The sequence below is a fragment of the Symphodus melops genome, assembly GCF_947650265.1.
Source record: "Symphodus melops genome assembly, chromosome: 16".
NCBI lineage: Eukaryota > Metazoa > Chordata > Actinopteri > Labriformes > Labridae > Symphodus > Symphodus melops.
In genome coordinates this window covers 22,247,627-22,271,501 of record NC_136706.1, presented here as the reverse complement: position 1 = coordinate 22,271,501, position 23,875 = coordinate 22,247,627, and the positions used below count along the sequence as shown (strand labels likewise).

At 46.6% G+C, this 23,875-nt stretch overlaps 2 protein-coding genes across 3 annotated transcripts in view; both read left to right on the top strand.

Annotated features, from left to right (window-relative positions):
• The window catches only part of dcc (DCC netrin 1 receptor), a 206,087-nt gene that overhangs the window by 108,867 nt on the left and 73,345 nt on the right, over positions 1-23,875 (top strand). The window contains exons 8-12 of one of the 2 annotated variants that reach the window (XM_079364542.1): positions 10,347-10,632; positions 15,610-15,764; positions 16,554-16,702; positions 16,812-16,950; positions 19,664-19,713. In XM_079364542.1, coding sequence (XP_079220668.1) covers positions 10,347-10,632; positions 15,610-15,764; positions 16,554-16,702; positions 16,812-16,950; positions 19,664-19,713 — 779 coding nt within the window. The remainder of the gene's footprint in view (positions 1-10,346; positions 10,633-15,609; positions 15,765-16,553; positions 16,703-16,811; positions 16,951-19,663; positions 19,714-23,875) is intronic. The other variant, XM_079364543.1, reaches the window with a different exon arrangement.
• Positions 1-23,875, top strand: part of mbd2 (methyl-CpG binding domain protein 2) — a 215,052-nt gene that overhangs the window by 173,488 nt on the left and 17,689 nt on the right. The window lies entirely within an intron of this gene.

Genomic DNA, 23,875 nt, shown 5'->3' with positions numbered 1-23,875 from the left:
AGAAGAAGAAGAAGAAGAAGAAGAAGAAGAGAGGGCGAGAAAAAACACTAAAAGGAAATATTTATCTTCCTTCCTCTCATAGCGCTGATGTTTCCTGCGACGTTGGCCTCCATCGATCGGAGAGAGTGGAAGGTCATACATATAGCCTGTGTGTGTGTGTGTGTGTGTGTGTGTGTGTGTGTGTGTGTGTGTGTCTGTCCTGGACTATCGATCGGTTAGAGGTTTGTACCTCACTGCCTACGCCTAAATGTGCCACCACGCTGGGTGTGTGTGTGTGTGTGTGTGTGTGTGTTTTATGAGTGTGTGTTGTCCCTTACAACATTGATCCCCTTTGTGATGAAACACCTTCCCATCAGCCCCTTCATCATCACTCAGCAGGAGGAGGAGGAGGAGGAGCTGTGTGTGTGTGTGTGTGTGTGTGTGTGTGTGTGTGTGTGTTACTCAAAGACCCTGCTGTTCAGAGAAAGGAAATATGAGGGATTGTTTGGTTTGTTTTGAAGCAGGTGACGTCGTGGGTGTCACTGACTCCCTCCTGAACATGTGTGTGTGTGTGTGTGTGTGTGTGTGTGTCTGAACATGTGTGGCTCCAGCCTGTGCATGTTAGATCATGTTAGAAGCTCAGTCGATGAGTCCTGAAACGTCGAGCTCACTGACACAGGGCTGTGTCTAAATCCTGGATGACTGTGGCGTCCTGGTCTCTGCGTCTTCGGCGCCTCATTAAGGGCAGCGAACAAACCTGCAGCTCTCCTTTGATTTCTCCGTCTTTCGGTCATGTAGACGTGTGCAGCGAAGAATCCTCCGGTTCATCCATGTTTGCATTATTTCCACACGCTTCCAGGTTTTTGTAAATCCAAGAAAGAAAGCTGCTTTTCGCTCATTTCCACAGGGCTGGAGATAATTCCTGGAGTTTTTCCCACTAAATGATGGTGGATAATTCCTGGATGGCTGCATCACAGTAGATTAGTCCTGAACATCTGCATGATATGCACATTAAGACAGGGTAGGATGGCATGAAGCTTTGTCTCATTTATACAGGGAATTGGATAATTCCTGGACACCTGCAGCTCTGGTTTGCTAACCGGGCACATGCTGGTTGGACACTTCCAATCTGTGCTCATTTAGTGATGATACTGAATATTTCCTGGAAGTGAGCCACACGGTACACTGGGTGATTGGTGGATGGTTGCAGCTGCATCATGGGCTCCTTCAAACGGGGGAGTGAAATATCCCCCAGTGGTCGCTTGGTCAGAATCATTTCAGCCTCAATTTGTGGATAAATCCTGGAAGACTGTCTTCGTTTTCTGGCTGCACTTCCTGCAGGGCAGGAGCTGCGAGTGACAGCCAATGACGTCTCATGTTTTGTTTATTGCACCACTTTTTGTCCAATTGCAGAAAGCGTTCCCGGCTCTCTGCTTCCACAACGCTCCGAGGACGCTCGCGCTAAGCTGCGACTCGTAATCTTGAACATGATGAAACGTAGTTTGATGACAGATCCGAACGTGATGCTTTCTAATTATCAACTCCGGGGAGGAAATAGAGAAAATGTGTCACTTAACAAATCAAACATTTCAGAGTGTGATGGGAGTCGAGGCAGAAACTCAAACTTCCTGCTGTTTTATTTTTATCTCTCGGCTGTCACTCAAATACTTCTCTGATGGAAAATAAATTCCAAACATGAATTATGAAAATGTGGAGAGAGATAAGACATGAAGGCTTCACATCACAGAGAGGCGGAGATAGAGAGAATGTGAGGCAGAGACAGGAGAGGAGGGGAGATAAAGAAAACGTGGTTTTTCACACATTTAGGAAGTGTTCACTTTTAAACATCTTTAACACGCGCTGCATGATCGTCCTCCTGCTCACCTGAGACTGTTTGAGGAGTGAAACCACGAAGCTGATATTTCCTCTCGTGACCTTTCACTGAGATGAATCTGATGTAACCTTAAAGGCTCTTTGGTTAGAAGGTTCGCCCTGATCTGGAGCCGTGATATTTAAAAGCCTTATCTGCCTCTATTTTAACAAACATTTCAAAACACCTGCTGATCGCTTCCACTTTCTTTAAACTACGTTCATGTTGGTTTTAAGTCAGCAAAACTTTTTTTATTCTGCTGCCACAGGATCAAACGTTTTACAGGAACCTGCTCGGGGGCCCCGGGGCCAGTAAGGGGGCCAACTTTACACCACACTGGTTCAGTTTGTGGAACGTGCACCCATGATCATCTGAACAGACGTGACGGGAGAGCTGGTGTGGACAGCGTGACTCTCTCTCTCTCTCTCTCTCTCTCTCTCTCTCTCTTTGAGGGCGAGCTGTCGTTGCCTGTTTCGACGTTGATGGAAAATCGCAAATTCTGTATCTGTGTTTTATTTTGAAGTTGGACGGATACTCGGTCACGGTATACGGTTGTGATATTCTGGTCTGGCTGGACGCACGTCTGCTGCGGACGACAGTGTGTGTGAAACAAAGCGGGGCGAGGTGGCGTGCAGCAGAGACGGACCGCTGCGCCCGCTGAGTGAGTTTGATGGAGAACGGGTGAACCGATAATCTCTCTGCTCAAAGGCTCCTTTAATGGAGACATGAGAGGCGATGGTCCACTTCCATCTCATTCACTTCATTTTATCTGTTCTCATTTTGAGACGATGTCGTCATCGCAGGCTAACGGAGGCTAGCTCAGATGCATCTCACACACACACACACACACACACACACACACACACACACACACACAGACTCGATGCAGACTTCCACGCACACGGGCGCGACCCACTTTGGGGCCCCCGACCCTCTAGTTGAGAACCCCTGTTTTAGCAGGTTTCACAGTGTTATCCAGGTCTGAATGCGACGCTCTGCAGCCTGTCGGCGTGTTGTGTTGAGTCGGACAGCAGCAGAGGGGTGTTTAACTTGTCATGCCGCTCGGCTCCTCTCACTGTTTGGATTATTACCCGGAGCAGCTTATTATCGGAGGCTTATCAGGCAGGCGGGTCAGCTCTCCGAGGTCACCTCAGCCTGTGTTTGTTGTTATTCGCCTCTGATGACGGTCTCAGAGTTCAGCGTGTGACCTGCGTCTGCTGCTTTCAGAGTAATAACGTCGGAGGAGCGGACACGCAGGACGCCTCGGAGCGGGACAGAAAGACGCAGAGAATTACTGCTGAAACGCTGAGCTTTTACACCAAATTACAAACACACACACGCAGCGCATGGCGGCGTGTTACTGTCAGCGCACGACGACACCCACAGTGCTCACAGCTCTCAGGCTAGATTAATGTACACACACACACACACACACACACACTCAGCTTTCACAGTAAATTACTGCACAAACAGACGTCCACTGTCATGAGCAGCTTTAAAACTACAGACACACGCTGAGCTTTCACTGCAAATTAGAAAACAAGCACACAAGCCGGGGATCAGGGTCCCGCCGGGGCAGGAAAGGAGCAGTCCAACATTTAGTTTCATGTTTGTTCCTTACTTTTCTATCATGCTGAAAGTCACGAGCAAACATTCCACATATAATGCTGCTCTTCGGATAATTACCCAGGATGCATTATGATAAACTAAATTGTTCCTGGTGCCACTTAGATTGTTTTTCTTATTCGCCTCGAACCTTATATCTGTGCAGTGTGGTGCCAGACTTCACTGTTTCTGTTTGTAGTGATGGTTTCATGTATCAGCAGGGTCTAACGACTTATTTCTCTTTATAAACACACGTCTGCTTGCTATAGGACAGCTGATAGATTTAGATTTCAACTTGAGCGACAGATCAGTTTGACGTCTGATAAAAGTCGTTTCATCAGCGTTTAGATTTCCTGACCCTTTTGAATGCATCAGAAATCTGACCTCCATCTGACCTCCATCTGACCTCCATCCGACCTCCACCCGACCTCCACCCGACCTCCATCTGACCTCCATCCGACCTCCATCCGACCTCCATCTGACCTCCATCCGACCTCCATCCGACCTCCATCTGACCTCCATCCGACCTCCATCTGACCTCCATCTGACCTCCATCCGACCTCCATCCGACCTCCATCTGACCTCCATCCGACCTCCATCCGACCTCCATCTGACTTCCATCTGACCTCCATCCGACCTCCATCCGACCTCCATCTGACCTCCATCTGACCTCCATCCGACCTCCATCTGACCTCCATCTGACCTCAATCCGACCTCCATCCGACCTCCATCTGACCTCCATCCGACCTCCATCTGACCTCCATCCGACCTCCATCCAACCTCCATCCGACCTCCATCTGACCTCCATCCAACAAACAAACCAATGTTTAAAAAGTTTAAAGACTTTTCTGGAGGTCAGATCTGACAAAGCTTCATCATGATGTCCTAACAGTAAACTAAGTCAAGCCTGTTTCTGTTTACAGTCAAACTGAGACTCAGCAGAAAAAGAAAAGAGAAGCTGCCTTTGAGTTTAATGAAGTTTAGAAGATGAAGTTTGCTGTCTGCCTCTCTGCAGGAGTCCCACTCTGTGTTCACTTCCTCCTTACTGTTCACCTGTATCGTTTACTTCTCCCAGCATGCTGACTGACTCCTGAGTTCAGAGAGAAAAACATGTCATTCGAGGAACATTACACCTTCCATCTGCAGCCTTTATTAAAGGATGTACACATTTCAAGTCATTGAGTCACAGCGAGCTCGTCGCCATGTCATGAAACGAAAATGGAAAAGTACAACTTCTTCACTTGGAGAAAGTCGCCTGTGAGGAAGGAAGAAACAAGACAGACACCATGAGGTTCAGCGTTAAGGTGAGGGACTATTTTCAGCTGCTGTGGAGTGATACACATCTGTTCTCTTCTGAGATTTATTTTAGTTTCCACAGAAGCCGAACTTCATTAAAACATCGTCTCACTGTGAATCCTCAGCTTATTAACTTATTTCTGAGTTCACACAAAAAACATAATTCGAGGAATATCTCACCTTCCACCTGATCGACACGTTTCAGTCATGTCTTCACAGCAGAAATTAAGAGCTGGTCGCTAACCAGGAAATGATGTTCATAAGGACAGTGTAGCATTCAGCTAGCCGTCCTGTCTTTACCGTCAGACCTGCTCGAAACTCATCTGTCATGGAATCTGTCATCGATCAGTGAGATTCAGCTCGTGTTGGAGAGCAGCGTTGAAGTTGTTTGAAGAGCAGGGACTGTTGCTTTGGTTAGGGACTATTTTCAGCAGAGGATTAATACTAATGTGTAGCCTTTGAGGTCTGAGCATAGACTGTACATATTAATATAGCCTGAGGGACGTCAACCATCCGGTCCTGCAGGGGGCGCTGGAGGCTCAGCAGCAGCAGCCGCCATGTTGGAAATGCAATCTCAGCTTAACGTTCAGTCAACCTGACGACAGACTGAAATCATTACATCACGCCCACCTGTCAATCATCCCAGCAAAGTGTGCCTGTCCTCATCATTACTAATCAGAGCCATGTAGATTGTGTTTATTTATGCTGTAGAAACAGCTGTTCTGCCTGTTGTGTGTATGTGACTCCTGGTGTCCAGCCTCTAGTGGACACTCAGTGAACTGCAGGGGGTTTGCACTTCCTCGTTGGCGTCTTTTTTCAGGACTGGACGCTGTGTGGGTTTGAGTGACTTATATATGTGGCTGAAGGAAACAACAGTCAGAGATCATAGTGCTGCTCATTAATGTGTCTTTAAACAAACTTCATGTTCAGGGTGGATTAATGCTCGATGCTATCTGATGGTGCTGTGTGCATGCCTTTATTCAACTTTCCTCAAGTCAGTTTTACACCTTCAGTGTGAGGTCACAACACACACACACACACACACACACACACACACGCACTTGAGATTTTAGAGAGTTTACTCACTCGCCCACAGTGGTGGAGATTTACAGGAATAAATATCCATTTAAGAGGAATTTCAAAAGTAGAGGGCAAAGAAGTGTGTGTGTGTGTGTGTGTATGGGTGTGTTTGTGTGTGTGTGTGTGTGTATGGGTGTGTTTGTGTGTGTGTGTGTGTGTGTGTGTGTGTGTGTGGCGTATTCGTTTCTAACGGCAGCTGGCTGAAATGAGCCCTGAAATTGAGTGCAGGGAGAGAGAGAGAGAGTGAGTGAAAAGAGAGAGAGCGAGGCGGCGTGAATGTGAAGCAGAGAGAAGCTGAAGCGAGTGAACAAGCTCAGCCGCCCTCTTCTGCATAAATACGTCGAGGTTAAAAACAAAGAGAGAGAGAGAGAGGTATGGGGGATATTTCTATGTAAAATAATATGTAGCAGGAGAAGGATTGAGCATGCATCTGTTCGAGAGCTCCTCATTGTATGTATTTTACATTTTGCACTATGCAGGCACATTTAGGTTCTTACCTCGAGTGGCGTCAGTCAAAAGAAGCCTGAAGACACAAAAGTGTCCTGAAAAACTTTAGGTGACGCAGCCTCCACCTGACAGTGTGAGGTATCACTGATCCTAGCTAAAGCAACGATACAGCAAGAAGAGCCATTAACAATGGTATCAGCATTAAAGAGGACATCTCGTCTCCACCTTCTCAAACAGCGCCCCCCTGAGCTCTAAATAAGTATAACATGACTCAAGCAGCAGAGGAGGTTTGTGACCCTCTCTCTGAATGCTCTGTTTTGATGTGTGTGTCTCTTTAAATGTAAGACATGCACATAAAAGTTTAGCTCCAGGCTGGAGGCGGAGTCTATGGCTGGGGAGGGGAGGGGATTTTATTCCCACTGTGACATCACAAGGAGAGCACATTTGCATTTCTCTAAATTGTCAGACTTCTGCAGATGAAAGGACTAAACATCACTAAAATCACAACACTCAATCAGCTGCTCACTGCTACGCTAACGGCGCTACTGCTGCTTCGCACAGCGAGCAACTGCAGCTGCTTATTTCTGAGGCTGCTTTGAAATACTTGTTGCTTCATGTAAATGGTGGAGATGTCTCCTGCTGCTCGCTGCACAGTGTGTTTAGTGCTGCTTCCTTCTGTTACTCAGGTTTCAGTGGAGCTAAAATCTGTTGCTGCTGCAAACTGCTGCACAAATACAAGCTACAGTCGCAGCTCTGTCTTTTCCCTTCCCTGCCTGAAGCTTTGCCACGAGGTCACAGGAAATTCATCTCAAGTTAAAAAAAGAAAGAAAAGAAAAGAAAGTTCTGCTGAGCAGCACAATCATTTAGCGGCTAACGCCGTCCGCCATCTTTAACTCTGCGGGAACTTTTCACTTTAAAGTCAGTCACAACTCGTTCCAGGACAATAAAAACCAAACAGGTCCAGATTAGATTGTTTGTTACTTGCAGCATTATTACAAACTGCATGGCTTCACTTCGATGGCTGAATTAATGATTGTGGACTGTTTGTCCTCGAAGGCTGACGACACACTGCACGGTTTTTAAAGCTTTACTGATTTTTATCAAAAAACACGTCACACCTGAGGAAAGTTTCAACTGACTTTTGCCTTCTAATCCTTTGGACGCACTCACTGTGAGACCACCAACCTGTGCTTCTGTTGTTTGTGGAGGACGGTCATGTCGTACGCTGGCTTTTGTGCTGCGCGTTCCAAACAAGAAAAAAAATTCACGCCACGCCCGAAATCAAGCCTTACATCTTAGACAATGTGAAATGTGTACGAATGATGTCAGACGCACCCGTCAGTGACAACGTATTACCAACCTTAGCTCCTCTTGTTGTTCTCAACGTGCCCGTCCAGACAGAACACGCTCTTCTGTCCTTCCTCAGTTCACACTTTCTGTTTTTCTAACACACACAAAAAAGTCACAATTCTTCTCTGCAGCTGAAACCAGCCTCCCCTAAAGATCACTCAGGCAGCAGAAACAATATAAATGCAGAGCAGCTTGTAGGGGATGGACAGTGTGTGTGTGTGTGTGTGTGTGTGTGTGTGTGTGTGTGTGTGTGTGTGTGTGTGTGTGTGTGTGTGTGTGTGTGTGTGTGTGTGAGCAGGTAACAGCCGTCCTCGGGCAGACTGCGGTGTAATTTTCAGCACTTATTCAGATTGTTTTCCAGCTCTTCTTCTGTGGTGTCTGACTCTATTATTTATCCTCTCCCTGTCAGTTTTTTTTTTTTTTTTCGGCAGAGTGTGGCGCTTTACTGCTCGGTGTCGGCTCGGCTTTTTGGCCGGGTCAGCGAGCAGGAACGAATCTGCCCTTCACACCACGAATCTCATCTCACATACAGTAGAAGAGAGGAGGTGTCAACACTCGTCTCCTCGTTCCTTCCTTTGTCCTTGTTCTGTTCTTCAACTTTCCTCTCCACTTTTGTCTTCCCCCCATCTTTCTTTCTCTCCTTATGTGTTCCCTTTTTGTTAGAGTCTTGTCTCTCACTCCCTCTGTCTCCTCCTTTGTCCTATCTTGACACTTTTTACTCCTTTAATCGTCTCCTCCCTCTCTGTCCCCCTTCTCCATCCTGCATCATCTCTCCTCCTTTTTGTTAACCTGTTGTGTCCTTTGTCCTTCCCTCCTTTCCTCTTTCCTTTTCTCTCATCCGATCATAAAGTCTGAAACGTCAGTGTGTGTTCAGAGAAGCTTTATCGACATGTGCGAACAGACAAAAACATTGAAGGACTCTTGACCCTGCAGAGAAAAACTGGATATCTGTCAGCTTATGATAGAGGAGAGGAGATGAGGAGAGGTGATGAGGAAAGGAAAGGAGGGGACAAGAGAGGAGAGGAGATATAATGAAAGTTTGTGGTTATAGTTTGTTTCTTTACACTTCAGCTCCATCACTCATTAAACACTACAAAGTAAGAACAAGCATCAGCTGTGTGTGTGTGTGTGTGTGTGTGTGTGACATTGATTGTGTTTGTGTTCTGCCTCGGGCCTTGTTTTCTACAGCTGTATAAGTGGTTGCAGCTAATGTAACACCTGTAATTACAGCACTAACACACTCCAGCAGAGTTATTTTCAGCACTCGTCTTTATCTCGTCAATCATCATTCAAGTAGAGTCGCCGTTTCAAATCACTGATTGGCCGAAAGACGATCTCACTACCTGAGAAGGAAGTTGTTCTGCATGTTTCACGAAGGATACTGTGAGCACTCCTACGGTGGCCCTGAAAGCTCAAAACACTTTCATTTGTAGGGAAAAGTGTGTGAATAGGCGCGGCACTAGAACCGGAGCCACTCATTGGCTGATGAGGTGTATCATGTGACTGTGGGCGTTTCCTTTGACTTTTAATGACACCAGCAGTTCTCCTTCACCAGCAGAGGGCGCTATATATATATAGATGACAGTGTACAGGTACTTTACATGTGTTTGATAACTGCACGTAGGAGCTCAGTGCCATACGTGTGTTCATCTTTATCTGTCTGTGAAGATTGAAGATACATCCAAAATAGATATCGGCCGATTTATCGGTGATTGGATTTAGTTTCTCTCCTCGGTAACGCCATCGATCAACAACAACACGAGCAAAGTAAGAAAAAGTCCCCAGTGGACACAAACATGTTGAGACTCTGCTTCAAGAACGGTTTTGAACTCTTTTCAGCTCCTTATAGATGCAAACTGTTCGGGTTTTTTTTGTGTCAATCTAAACTTATAAGATCTTTATATATATTTATATGTACCATGTAAACAATACACACAAGACAAACATATTACTGACGCATCACAAACCATTAACATGCCAGAAACAAAACTCTCAGATTAAACACACATGGTGGCTCATTCCTGGTTTTACTCTGCAGTATTGTTAAAAAATTACATTTTATCACTTTTGTTTTTATCACTTTCGTTCTTGTTTTTTCATCACTGTTTTCATTTCAGCAAAAAAAAAAAAAAAAAGCTAAACACTGACATCTCTGTCATCGCTTCATTCCCGATGTTTGACATTAAATCACATCTCGCGTTTGGAACGGGAAACGTGGAGACGAGACGTTTTTAGCGAGCATGTCATGTGATTGCATCATAACTCAGATGAAGGGCTGTGATTGGCTCTTGTGCTGTGTGTTTGTATTCTCTCGGGGAAGAAAAACATCAACACAGCTAGTTCAAGCATCCATTACTTTCCCTTCAGATGTCTCGTTGCTAAGAACACGAGAAGCCTCTTAAAGGGACATCTTGACATTTTCAGGATTTGATTGATTGATGACTCTTCAGATGCTCTGCTGCTTTTTTTCTTGCCTGTGATCTTCTTTACTGCTCTTCTTCTTCCTCCTTTTTTCTTCCTTCTTGTCTCTTTCATGTCTTTTCCGTTCCTTATCTGCACATCTCATCTGTCGTTTGCTCCTCTTGTTTTTTTATTTGCTCCGCCTCCTTCGCTCGCCTCCTGCAACCCCCCTCCCCCCCACCTCCTCCCGTCCTCACCTGTCCTGCTTCTCCTCCTGTCCGACCCCACCTTCCCTCTCCCCCTTTGGATGAACTTATAGTTGAGGCCCCGCCCACTCAGTATAGACCCGCCCACACACCCCCTCCCTCTCCGCACCCTCCCCCTGCTCCTCCTGCTCCTTCTGGCACTCCCTTGACTTACTCCTCCTCCTCTGATCCCCCACCAGTGTCCCCCAGCCCAGGCGTTGCCCTCCCCTCTGCCCCCCGCGACCTGGTCCCTGTCCTAGTGTCCAGCCGATTTGTCCGTCTCAGCTGGCGCCCCCCAGAGGAGACCGGAGGAGCCGTGCAGACCTATGGCATCTACTACTCCCAGGACGGTGTCGACAGGTAAGGTTTTTTTTTCTTTGTCTCTGTTTGCTTATAGCTCATCCAAAAGAGCCAAAAAAGTTTTGGTTACTGGATACTTCCACGTGTTTGGGTCTCAAAATAGATTTAATTCAAATGTCATAGATGAGGTTGATATCACAGAAAGAAACCCCTGATTCACTGACTGACTCAAAGGGATAAGGACTGCAGATTTTAGCTACTTAACTCTGTCGACTTCTTCAAATTAATCCTACTGTACTGGCTGCTAAAACTCAGCTTATTATTTACAAATGTCACGTTTCATGCAAAATAGACGACTGACACTAATATGTGTCTCTACTCTGTCTACTAACACTCCAATGATGAGAAAAGTCCATCATCTCTGTCTTCTGCCTGCTCCATTTATTAGTAAATATATGTTCCCTTCATGACATCACAAAGGGCAGTAGCCCCTCCCCCAGGTGGGTGACCCTCCCACAGCTAGGTGTTTGTTCTGCCCTCTCAGTCTGCCTTCTCACCGTAAACAATAGGACATGGAGCCAGAAAGCAGCGAGTACACCCGAGCCCTTCCAGAGAGGGGGCGTGGTCAGACACAGCTCATTTACATATTTAAAGCTACAGACACAGAAACAGCCTGTTCTAAGCAGGGCTGAAATAGAGCGGTTTATAGACATGATCAAATACAGGATCAGAGTGGATTTACAACAACGCACTTCACACACATGATGAAGAGGAGCTCTGACACTTGTAGCATTAAGGTGGCGCCCAAGGGGGGAAAGCATCCCAGGGGCCCTCCAACCAGCTTTCATCACATATCATAAATAATCTGACGATCTGATCAAGAGAAGAAAATAATGTGAGATGTAATTTTGCTTAATTTCTAAAGTTCATATCACGAATGTTTTGAAACATATAAACATTAAAACTTTATGTTTAAAAACATATGTAAGTTAAAGTAAAGTAAAGCTCGCCGAAGTTATGCTAATCAACCAACTTTTAGCATTCAGTTATTCACAGCTCTTTAAGTGAGTGCTGTGGGATGGGACCACCTCAGGGAGGTTTCTGAGCCTCTGCTGTGGTTTAAAGTGTGTCAGCCCCCGGGGGGGCGCCCCCTACTGGCCTATGGCCCCAAGCAGATGCCTGCCTGACGAGTACGAGTAAGTTTGTTATTTTGCATCCTCAGTGTTGATGCTAAACCAAGATTCAATATTTATTCATGCTTCTTATTCAAGTCAGCATCAGACGCAGGTCTTCTTTTTGGCTTTTCCCAGCCTCAGTCAAGACTTAAATACTCGTCTCTGAACAACCACGGTGCAGACTTCAGAGAGCTGGATGAACACTTTTAGAGTACAGTCGTCCACAATGAAAAGCCCTTTCAAAGAGTGATAGTCAACGTTAGTGATGGTGGGAAAAAAAACACAAACTTTTTGTTTGGACAAAAAAAATAAGATTATCACTTTTCTGAAACACAAAAACCATCCAAACAGGATGTTGTGAAAGTCACCATGGCAACGGGGTTGTTAGTTTCACCTTGCACAACTCTCAGAGGAACACTTTTGTCTTCTTCAAAAGACATCGTGCCGTGTTGAAGAGGACCATGAAACTAGAGGCTGAGGCCGTGAAGTCATCAGGAGATTATTTACTGAACAGAGAGGAGGTGTGTTATCTGTTCTCACACATGCACTGCTGTGAAGATGTTGTTCACACATGCACCTTACAGAGAGTCTGGCCTTACAATAGAAGATTGATATCAGTGCTACGTGTAATGGGACATAATTCAGTATAAACACATGAGCAGATAAAGGAGCATGCAGCTCTTTTATAACGTGCATCCTGATTGGACAGGTGGCTCACTGGTTGCATAATCTAAAAGTCACCCGGACAGAAACTTATCTGTGCAGCTCACACAGATAAGTGTTAAAAAAAAGCAGACAACTCCGATATTATCTCCAACCTGTGGAGTCGCCCCCCGCTGTACATTAAACAGAATGCGGGTGTCTTCATACTGAGAGTCTACATTCACTTGTCTCCTAAAAGCTCTCTTCAGACGACTTTTTTAAAGACGCGATATTTTGACGTTTTGCCTTCAATGTAAATATCTAAAGAGGCCTCATGGGAGGACAAAGTCATCCCCCCCTCTGTCCTGCCTTCTAGAGGAAGTCACAGAGGCGAGTCATACCAGCAGGGGGAGCACAGCGCTGTCCGTGCACGAGGGGCCTCCCGCTGTATTACAACGAGTGCACGAAGACGTGGCGACGTCTGAGCTTGGTGCAGCAAGGCGTTGTTACAGATGATTTATGATGGTGAGGGATTTGTTGGGCGACCGCTATTACCCACAAGGCCTCACATCTGGCCCCGCCCACAAGGTGTATGAACCTCTGCTGGTGACTTGACTTTCAGTATAAATGTTGAATGGACAGAATATGAACACACTTCTTCTCTGCGGCTCACAGCGGCTCTGAGCGTGGTTACAAAAAGCTCTGGCTGACATGTTGGCGAGTCCCCCGCTGATGTTAAATGGTAACCTCTGACAGTCGGGGCCCCGGCTGAAGGCTCTCACATCCAGGCTTTTAAGCTTTGTTTCCTCTGGGAGCCGGCGGCCCCGCAGTGTTTCAGACCTCTGAACGGTTTACTGGACAGAGCGACGGCCGGAGCTTCATCATGAACCGATCCAGCGGCGAGATTGTGTCAGTCCTAATCACTTACAGAAGATACACAGGCCGAGGTTTTGTCAGTTCTAATGACTCGGAAAAAAAATACACAGACAGTTTTTTGCAGCTCTAATAAGTTTTGGAAAACGAGACGGGAGGGAGGGAGACAGTGAACGATTACAGGAGAGAGGGAGATGGCGGGAAGGGCGAGCGGGGATACGATTTAGTGTCAGCTGGAATGACTTCCATGAAACGTATCGACCATAAAAGAGACGAACCTGAAAAAAAACTAAAAAAAAACTCTGCACTCTCAACGTGAGGAGTGTCACAAACTTGTTCGAGGACTTAGAAATGATGATGTTGTCCGTCGGTCGACTGTTCCAAAGCTGAGGAGCCAGAACGGCTCGATGCCCTCGATGAGCTGAGTCTGGACTGCGGCGCTGTTCGCAGATCTCAGATGGCGTTTAGGTCGTGAGCGGCGAGGACTTCATCGATGTAACGTGGTAAAAGTCACCTGACATTGAAAACATCTTTAGCTTCAGGAAAAGGAAAGTCAGAGCAGAGAGGGAGAGTATAGTCTGCTCACGCCGCGGTGCGTCAGCGCCGTACACACGGCGCCACTCGCTGCCACTCGAGTCAATGCTCCTGTTTTTTTTCACAGGAAGCGGCGTGGTCCGCGCTGCTCGGCTTCAAACATCGTCCGTGTCTGTTTAGGACGGAGCCGGCTGTAAACGCACGTCATGCTCGTCATCATAGATATAAACTAGACAGGAAGTCAGACAGGAAGTCAGACAGGAAACGCACAGAGCGTCCGGTCAATTTAAAAATAAAACACAATCAACAGACATTTTTTTCTGTCACTTTCAACTTTCAAGATCAAAAGAATGAACGAAGCAACACGTTGTTTCACGTGATTCTCTTTATTCCCACGACATCTGAAGGCAACAGTTCTGATTGATTGATTGATTTTAGATCACATGTCTAAATCAGGAGACAGAAAAGGATGTGTGTCAGTGTGTGTGTGTGTGTGTGTGTCAGTGTGTGTGTGTGTGTGTGTGTCAGTGTGTGTGTGTGTGTGTCAGTGTGTGTGTGTGTGTGTGTGTGTGTGTGGCCTCTGAAGGTTAAAGACGAAACACACTGTGTGACACAAACAGACCTGCTGGTTAACGTGACATCACAGCTCGGCCTCTTGGCCTCTCTCTCTCTTTCCTCCATAAAGCCTGAGAACACCTTTTGTGTTTCCTCTCCGTCAGATCGTCTCAGACATGTGAAAGAGAAAAATCACCTTTAGAAGTGTCTGCACTGATGTCATCAAAGAGCTGCAGGAGTTTTATCTTGAAATAGAAAGAAATACAACACATGAATGTTGATACAAATGAATTCTTTACTTTTGTTTACTTTCATAGAAAATAGAAAAACATTACAGGCAAGTTTCAGGAGACACAGGTGCATCTTACCTGACACTCGGGCTCCTCCCCCGCAGGGAGCGGTCCGCTGTTTGACCTCGGACTTGAAGGTGCTGACTCTCATCTCGACTGCTTCACACGCTCCCAAAAACAAGAGAAACAAGGAAATGTTTGGAGGGGAGAGAGAGGATTCAAACCCGCAGCCGCTTTAACAAGGACGACCTCCTTTGTTCACGGGATGTTCAGCAGAACCACACGGCTAACGGCGCTCCGTGTCTGAATCTTTAAATCCATCTCAGCATAAATAGACTTTTCTAGTTCCTGAATTTTCTTTGCTTTTTGCAGTCGTGTGTCAGCACATCCTCTCGGTGTGCAGATCAAGGAGCCGGTTTGAATCTGTGAATCAAAGTTTGAACCATGAGCTGCAAAAAAAAATACAAAATCTTCATCCCAGAAGGAAGTGGGAACTTTGAAACTCCTTCCAAGCAGCCTTTCAGCCCGTCAGCTTCCTGCGAGGTGAGGAAAGAAAAGGATGAGATGGAGCTCGCGGAGGAAACATGCTCGTCGCCCGTGCAGCTGTCTCTTCGGTGATTCAGTGATTAGTCGAGGGCTGAGAGGCTGCAGAGGTGCCGTAATCCGAGGATTAGCTGCAGTAACCGAGGGATTACACAGATTACATCTGATTAGAGCCAAGATAATCTGTACAGTGTTCAAATCAAACTGTGCACTCTTTTTAATGCAGTTGTGTCACTTTCAAGCAAAACCTGAAATAAATAATGTGTAAAATTTAAGGGGATTACATCAGACACAAGTGAGACCAAAACATCCGACACTCAACAGGACGTCGGACTGCTCTGAATCCAAACAGAAATAAAGAAACATTGGTTTGATCAAACGTTTCCACATGCTGCGTATTCAGACGTTGTGTTTTCCTGCGTCAGGGAGAGGTCAGTGAACGTGTCGGAGCCCGAGTCTCTGGAGCTGACCGTGTCCAACCTGAGACCAGAGGAGAGCTACAGCTTCAGAGTCATCGCCTACAACGACGTGGGGCCGGGAGAAAGCTCCGCCCCCCTGAGGATCACCACCAAGCCAGACCGTAAGACACACACACACACACACACACACACACACACACACATGTTTCTGTTGAACATCTTCACCCTACGATCAGTTTTTTCTCCAGAGGGATTTTTCGCCTTATTTAAAGTTATTGCGACATATCGGCTACTTTATCAACACACGTTAAACAATGTTAACCTTATTTCTGCAGTAAGGAACGGGGAAACAGCCTGCTGTTGCTAACATACATGTAGCATGTTGTTTGTGTTGCTTCGTTGTTTCCTCTCCCCCGTCGCCCTCTACGTCGCCGCTCAAATGGAAAGAAGGTGATTTTCAAAACTCAAACTAAGTGGCGACATCTGGTGGAGAAAAATGGAGTCAAAAGCTGAAGTAAAAAAAAAACAAAAACAAAAAAACTGCAGTTCATCAAGTGTCCACTTGAGGCTGAGTCCAAAAGTCCCATTAACACGCATTGAATGACCATTATGACAGCAGGATATAAACATGCGAACAGAACACCCGTTTTATTATAGGCGAGTTGTGCACAATAAGGGGGCGTGGCTAATGTGACTGACAGGCAGCTGTTTGTCAGACGGCGAAAAATATTTTGAATATGGCGACTTTGATTGTTGGATGACATCATGGAGGCTGCGTCCACGTTTAAACTTTTTTTCAGGCTGATTCTTTTTTTTTTTCACATAAGTTCAGTCCCCCGTGTAATACCTCTGGAACCACCTCCGAAGACTGCATAGGCTGGGGGTCTCCTCGTACCCCCGTCACGCGTGTGTGTGTGTAAGCGGTGTGTTGTCTCTGCCGGTCTCTACAGTCCAGGTCCCCAGCAGGGTGGAGTCTTTCCAGGCTGAGGCGCTGTCCCCTACCTCCGTCCAGGTGAGCTGGGAGCCTCCAGTCCACCCAAACGGCCCCGTCCTGGGCTACAGACTGCTGTGGACCGAGCGCCCGTCTGGAAAGGAGCAGGTCAGCCCCCCTTCCAGCCTTCCAGTGACATCACGTCGCACAGCGAAGCACGTTATTCCCGCCTGCTTGTGTTTACGTTCTGTAATGGCCTCTCTGTGTCTGCGTTCAGAGTGTGGAGGTCTCCGGACTCAACTACAAGATGGACGGACTCAACAAGTTCACGGAGTACACCGTTCGAGTCCTGGCCATCAACCGCTACGGACCAGGCACCGCCTCCGAGACCTTCAGCATCACCACCCAATCAGACGGTGAGTTCCACCTTCCACGCGCTGACCGCTCCATCACGGCTGCACAGTGACTCACAATACGTCACTAGTCCATCATGACCGGGATTGTAACAATAATCAACACATCTGTAAAGTCTGATTTTATCACGATGAAAAAAAACATGAGAAGCTGGCTGTCACATGACCTGGTGACGCTTTTTGGATTGAACACAGACAGACAGATAAACTGTGACACTTTACTGTATCGTTGTCACTTTGTGCACGTGTGAAACTGTGTGTGTGTGTGTGTGTGTGTGTGTGTGTGTGTGTGTGTGTGCTGGCTGCAGTCTTCTCTAACTGGTCTGAACTGGTCCCAGTTTGAAGCCCTGCAGCCGCTCAGCTGAGACCAGAGAAACCAGGTGCAGCCTATAACCTGACAGTGTGTGTGTGTGTGTGTGTGTGTGTGTGTGTGTGTGTGTGTGTGTGTGGGTGTGTGTGTGTGTGTGTGTGTGTGTGTGTGTGGGTGTGTGTGTGTGTGTGTGTGAGTGTGAGTACAGAATTAAAAGCGGAGCAATAGACACCCACTTCATCCCTCCTTTCTCTCTCTCTCCTGCTGTCAGTGGTTTCATTAGGGGACTCGGGGTCTTTAATTAAGCTCCGACAAGAGGAAGGAGCTGCTTCATTTTAGCCTCTTAGCCTGACACACTAATAGAGAGCACACACACACACACACACACACACACACACACACACACACACACACACACACACACACACACACACACACACACAGAGAGACCTGTAGAGACAGTGGTAGGTTGGTCATGGTGGGAAGAACACTGCAGTGAACGGGATTCATTAACTAGAATTTGACAGTTTTTGAACATTTAAAGTCTGAATCACGTTTTGAAGGCGACGTCGATGAACTCCGGTCCACAGGCCGGCTGATCAAATTTACATGTTTGATATAAAACAAAAGGAAACGTATTTTACTAATCTTGCTTTTTAAAATCACTCGGACGCCGTGGAGTCGCCCCCTGCTGACCATCGCATAGAATGCATATGTAGGACTATTCAGACTTAGCTTTCTGTCTTCGACCACGAGTCGATTTAAACTGTATTTATTTATTTCATGTTTATTTGATGTGGACATAACAATTAAACTGGACAAACCAGATTCATTGATGGATGCAACACTTAACAAAGAAAAAAATAAAATGCTAGCAAAAAAATGACCATAAAAACACCTCCTGTCTGTTGTGTCTGCTCTCTCCCTTCTTTATAAAAGGGGCGAGTCAGGCAGGAAACCATGCCTTCTTTTTTTTTTCTTTTTTTTTTTGATTAAAGGCTGTTGATGCTCCAGTTTTGTGTACGTTTGGACGGCGTACCGGCCCTTTAATTTGTCCTCTGAATGGAGCCTGAGCTCAGACCTCAACATGGAGCTGCTGCCTGCTGCTCAGGCGGGGTTTTTATTGCTGCAAATAAACTTCCACACACAGAGAGAGAGAGAGAGAGAGAGAGAGAGAGAGAGAGAGAGAGAGAGAGAGAGAGAGAGAGAGAGAGAGAGAGAGAGAGAGAGAGAAAGAGAGAGAGAGAGAGAGAGAGAGAGAGAGAGAGGCATCTGTCCAGCTGCAATCACAACACAAATAAACAGCAATGATCTGAAATAACACGCACAGATGCAGCGTGGCTGTATTGTGAACGTCCCGGCTGCTTCTCGGTGATAACAATGACTTGTGGGCTAATTGAATCCAGAATATAACACACACACACACACACACACACACACACACATGTACGTGCAGACAGTGAGCAGCTGAATCAATAGATAAGCTGCTGACAGTTAATCAGGCGTCTGCTTGGACAGATGCAGAGTTCATTCAAATCAGAACTCTTTGATTCTCCATTTTCAGCGTCACGCCGCCTCTGATTGGCGGCGCAGAACCACGCGTCTGCTGCTGCGTCTTCATCATCCTCCTCTTCCTCCTCTTCCTCCTTCTTTGTCTTTGACATCATTTTTACATCTTATCTTCCTCGACTTCAGGCGCCATCTTTTTTTCATAGTTTGTTTGCTATGTTTTATCCCTTCAGCTCTCTGTCATTAGTGAATCTTTTGCCCTGAGCGCAGCACATCCTGTTATTCTCTTTATATAAGAACAACATGATACAAACAATACTGTGAGGGCACACTGTACTGTGTATCATGTTTTGTTGCCAGAGGTCATGACTTTGAGCAGCTGCTTTTATATCCCACTTGAAAACGACCAGAGGGGTGGTCAGCTCTTACTGGCAGGCGCAGATGGCCTAGAGGTTAGGCCCCGCCCCCGGCCTGGGTTCAAGTCTGACCTGTGGCTCCCTTCCTGCACGTCATCACCCCTCCTTCCTCTCCTGGACACTTTGTCAGAGCAGCTGCACTTTTAAAAACACAATCAAGAAATAATAAAAAAAATAATGCACAGAAAGAATTCACAGATAATCATAATCCCAAAAATGTCTGCAGTCCTTCATCAGTTTTATTATTATAGCAGCAGAGTCCAGCAGTGATCCTGCCCCGTCACCTGTTGCAAACAGTGTTAATCTACTTTACAGAGTAAATAAAATGATCCTCTGTGACTGCAGGTAGTTAAATGGATACTGGAGGTAGAAAGGGTAAATAAATACTTCTGTGACATTCATTCACTTCAGGCCACTCCTGCATAATTTGGCGCCCCTGTTGACTCATTGACTCACTCTGTTCTCGTGTTTGTCTTCACAGTTCCCAGCGCTCCTCCTCAGAACATCACCTTAGAGGTCGTCCTGTCCAGGGTGAGTTTCCCCTTTCACTCTCTCTTTCTTTCTTTCTTTGCTCCTCCACGTTTGGATCCACGTTTCCACGGCAACGGCTTGCTTCACCCTGGACGTAAAGTGTTAAAGGCTAACTCTGGTGCAATGCATCAAATGGTTTTCATTTCTGTTTTTTTAATTGCACATGGTTAAAAACAGTGAAACGTTCTCTGCGTGAGGAAGTGAGGAACATTTCATGACAAACTTCCCGTCTACTTCACTCCTGAGCTTCTCCACGCGTCAACATGACTGACGGCTCTGATTTGTGGCATCGTAACGCCGTCGGTCAGTTGTTGCTCTCTTGTGATCCGGCCTCATTTTACTGATTGATGTCATCCATAAATGTGAACATAATCACACAGTTTAAAATCATTCACTCTGCTGATGGACACAGCCGCTCCGATGATTTATGAAACACCGTCCGTGATGTGAAAACATTCCGTTTCTTTCCGAGTCTGTCACGTGACCTCGTGGGCCGCGTTGTGTGTTTGCTCGGTTTTCTCACATCTCGCTAAGAGCAGGGTGAGAGTGACCTCGGATTATAGCCCAACAGCCGATCACATCCCATCAGCATTACTCGTCCTACCGAAGTCAAGTCAAAGGTATTTACATAACGTGTAGTGTAACAGGGACGGACTCAATGCGCCCGACAAGAAAAAGAGACAAATATGAATCGTCAGGATGAAGCATGTGACCGAGTCCGAAGGTCAGGGTCAGGGGTCAATGGTGACCTTTATTGACCTTTGTGTTAGTGCTTCCTGTAGTTAGACGAGTGGAAAGGGTTCAAGTCAGGTCACGTGTGACACATAACTCGCTACTTAGACCTCCCTCACTTTTGTCAGATGTTCACGATTTTCAATTCGACATTAATTGTCCAACTTTTCCCCCTTTAAAAAACAAGCGGTTTCAAAGTCGATGATGCGATAACTGTTAACAAAGAGAAAAAGTGACGCTCCCATTTCCAGGCGTCGCCCCGCACGCTTGCTTTCAGCACGTTGTCACTTTGACAGCGGGCCGCAGTTCTCTCAGGAGAAGTCAGTTCAGCTTTCCTTCACGAGTTCACAGAGCAGCCAAACAGAAGGCAGTGAGCCCGCCTCCTCGCTGTCTGATACGACGGCTGAGGGCGGTGAAGGATGGAGACGAGAAAAGAAAGAGAGAGAGCGGCCGAGCAAGGAGCGGAACTACAGTAAATATTGGAGAGGCTCATACGCGAGGGCGGGGGACGAGGGCGAGGACGAGGGTGGGGGCGAGGACGAGGACGAGGGCGAGGGCGAGGATGAGGACATGGGTGGGGACGAGGGCAAGGGCAAGGGTGGGGGCGAGGATGAGGGCGAGGACGAAGACGAGTACGAGGGCGTGGACAGGGACGAGGGTGAGAACGAGGTCGAGGGACGAGGGTGCGGGCGAGGATGAGGGCGAGGACATGGGTGGGGGCGAGGATGAGGACGAGGATGAGGGCGAGGATGAGGGGCGAGGGATGAGGGCGAGGACGAGGGCGAGGACGAGGGCGAGGACATGGGCGAGGACATATGGGTGGGGGCGAGGATGAGGACGAGGATGAGGGCGAGGACGAGGGCAAGGATGAGGGCGAGACGAGGGCGAGGACGAGGGCTTCCCAAACCGTAGGCTGGCTGTTTTAATTCACTGTTTGTTAAATGAAAGTGCAGCTGCACCTAAAGAGCCTCAGAGGGCGCCAATGAGCACCTTTCCTTCATAACGTTGCGTTCACATCAAAGTGGAAATAAAAAGATTTTGACATTCAGAGTCACACTGCAAACATTGGACTATGAATTATGCTCCTGCACTGTGTACATTTACCCGGGCACTTCCTGTGAATACGGTCCCGTCACAGCAGCTCCTTTGTTTCTCCGTCTGTTAAATGAAGGGAGGGAGGAAGAACTAACAGAGCTGCTCTCTAAATATTCATTCTGCTGCATCCAGGTCGTTTGAGGGGAACAGTTAAACATTCACAGCGACGCGGCCTTTTACATAAAACAAGCGCTCCCTCAAATAATCCTGCTGACACCGTAGAATTGATTTTGATGATCTGGGGGAAATGGAGTGAGCTGCCTTAGCTCTGAGTCTGTGTGGGACTGTTAATAAGTGCGTACCAGAACCGGAGGAAATCAATTATTGTTAGATTCAGGCGTTTTGTTCAGTAGATGAATAAACATAAAGATTCTGTGCCGTGATTCTCGCAGAGCTAAAAAGACTGCAGATGTAATCCTGCAGCTGTTTTTGTTTTTTTGTTTGTTTTACATTCAACAAACAGCCGTGCGTGTTAAATGTAAAGAATCCAACATCCTCACTTTAACGTGCATCCTTCTCCTCCAGCTCTGCGAGCGATGAGAAGTTGTTTACCTCGAGGACGTGTTGGATCCGCGCCGCTTCGTTCAGACTTAGCACGGCGTGTCCACTAATCCACTGACCAAATATTTCCGTATTTTCCGGTGTAGATTCATTTTGATGGTGAGTTTAGAGCCTCTCGCTCTGTGACAAATCCTCCCTCAGCTTTGCCGTTATAGTGCCTCTAATGTGAAGCAGCAGGAGACGCTGGATTTTCATCCGCAGTAACTTAACGCAGATACAACTTCAAGCCGTCAGTAAATAATAAAAAAAGCTGGTAAGTCTGTCCAGCTCAGAGGTCCATCCCGCTGCAGATACAAGAACCGGATGTATTTGCTCAACATAAGGAAGAATCAGCCGATCAAATATTATCTTTTTGAGACGTGTGAGTGCAAACTGTAGGAGGAGAATGGCTTTGAGCTGTCTCACTTCATCATGAAGGGGATTGTTATCTCTGTGCTCCTCAGACAGGTCAGGCATTCAAAGACTTTGCATATTCTGCTGGTCCCCATTAAGGCAGCTCTGCTCCTGGCAGCCCTGCAGCGTTCTGACTGGCCAATCAGAATAAAGTCTGCACCTGGGGAGGAGGGGCCTTAAAGACACAGCGCCTTATACAGAAAAAGTTTCAGGCAAAGGCTGAAATGAGAGTTTTTGCTAACGGCAGTATTCAGTAAATGTTGAAATTTTAGCTAGCTGCACATCATGCAAAGCCACTTTCTACAGTCGGCTCCACATGACTACTCTGATGTACAGATGTGTGCATCAGTGGCTGTATGTAAGCACAGGGATGTCCCTCATGACTGTTGTAGGGATGGAAATGACTGAACAGGCTGCCATCAATAAATCTGAATTTTTATTGCCAAGCACATTTACATATACGAGGAATTTGTCCTGGTGTGTTGGTGCAAAAATAACAAGTAGATAAAATAATGTATAAGAAGCAAATGTCAAGTCTAAAGACGGGTAGAAATCAACATGTGAGCAACACAGAAGCTAACTAACCAGTGAAGCTAAGCGCTAAAAAAATGTGGTTTTGGTGACGCAGCCTCATGTGGCCACTAGAGGAACTGCACTCGGGCGTTTGATTCATTTATTTTGTTGCTCTGAAGGTCACTGCAGGCTTTTACACCCGTCGCTGTTTGTGTGGTTTTGTTAAAGTTCCTTTTAAAAAGAAGCCACGCTCAGTTGTCGCGCACATCCTCGTATCGTGCCTGTCCTTGTTGAGAGCAGACTCTCAGTCAAAGCTTAAATTCAGGGCTGGTAATTTTTGAAAAACTTTCCTCCAGTCAGTTTAAGTGAAGTGACCTGATTTCTTTTTTTTTCAGACGCTTTTGTAACATTTTTCTTTTTTTCCTTTTCACTCGGAAAGCAATCGCAGCAGAGACAAATGATGAATGTGTCCAGAGTTAATGTGACTGGCTCATAATTTATGTCCATAAAGAGAAGGTTCAGACTGTCTGTGGAGAGCTGACCTCATTTACTTTCTGTCCGCTGATTTTCCTGCATGTGATTGATATTTCTCCACCGATGCACTCTCAGGTCGGGACTGATCGATCGCCGATGTCAGAGCTGCTTGACACCTTAAAGCCCGATGATACTACATTTAATAACGGAGGGATGCACGTCTCGACTCCCTTTCATTAGAAGCGAGATGCCGAGCACACAACAGCCGCAGGTGGTTTTAATTTGAAAGGCCTGAGAGGTGTTTTCACACAGCCCTGCTGGCTCCACATCTTGAACTCTGCTCCCCGTCAGATCAGCACAAAGGGGAAAAGAATGTTTCATGCAGGACAAAGAG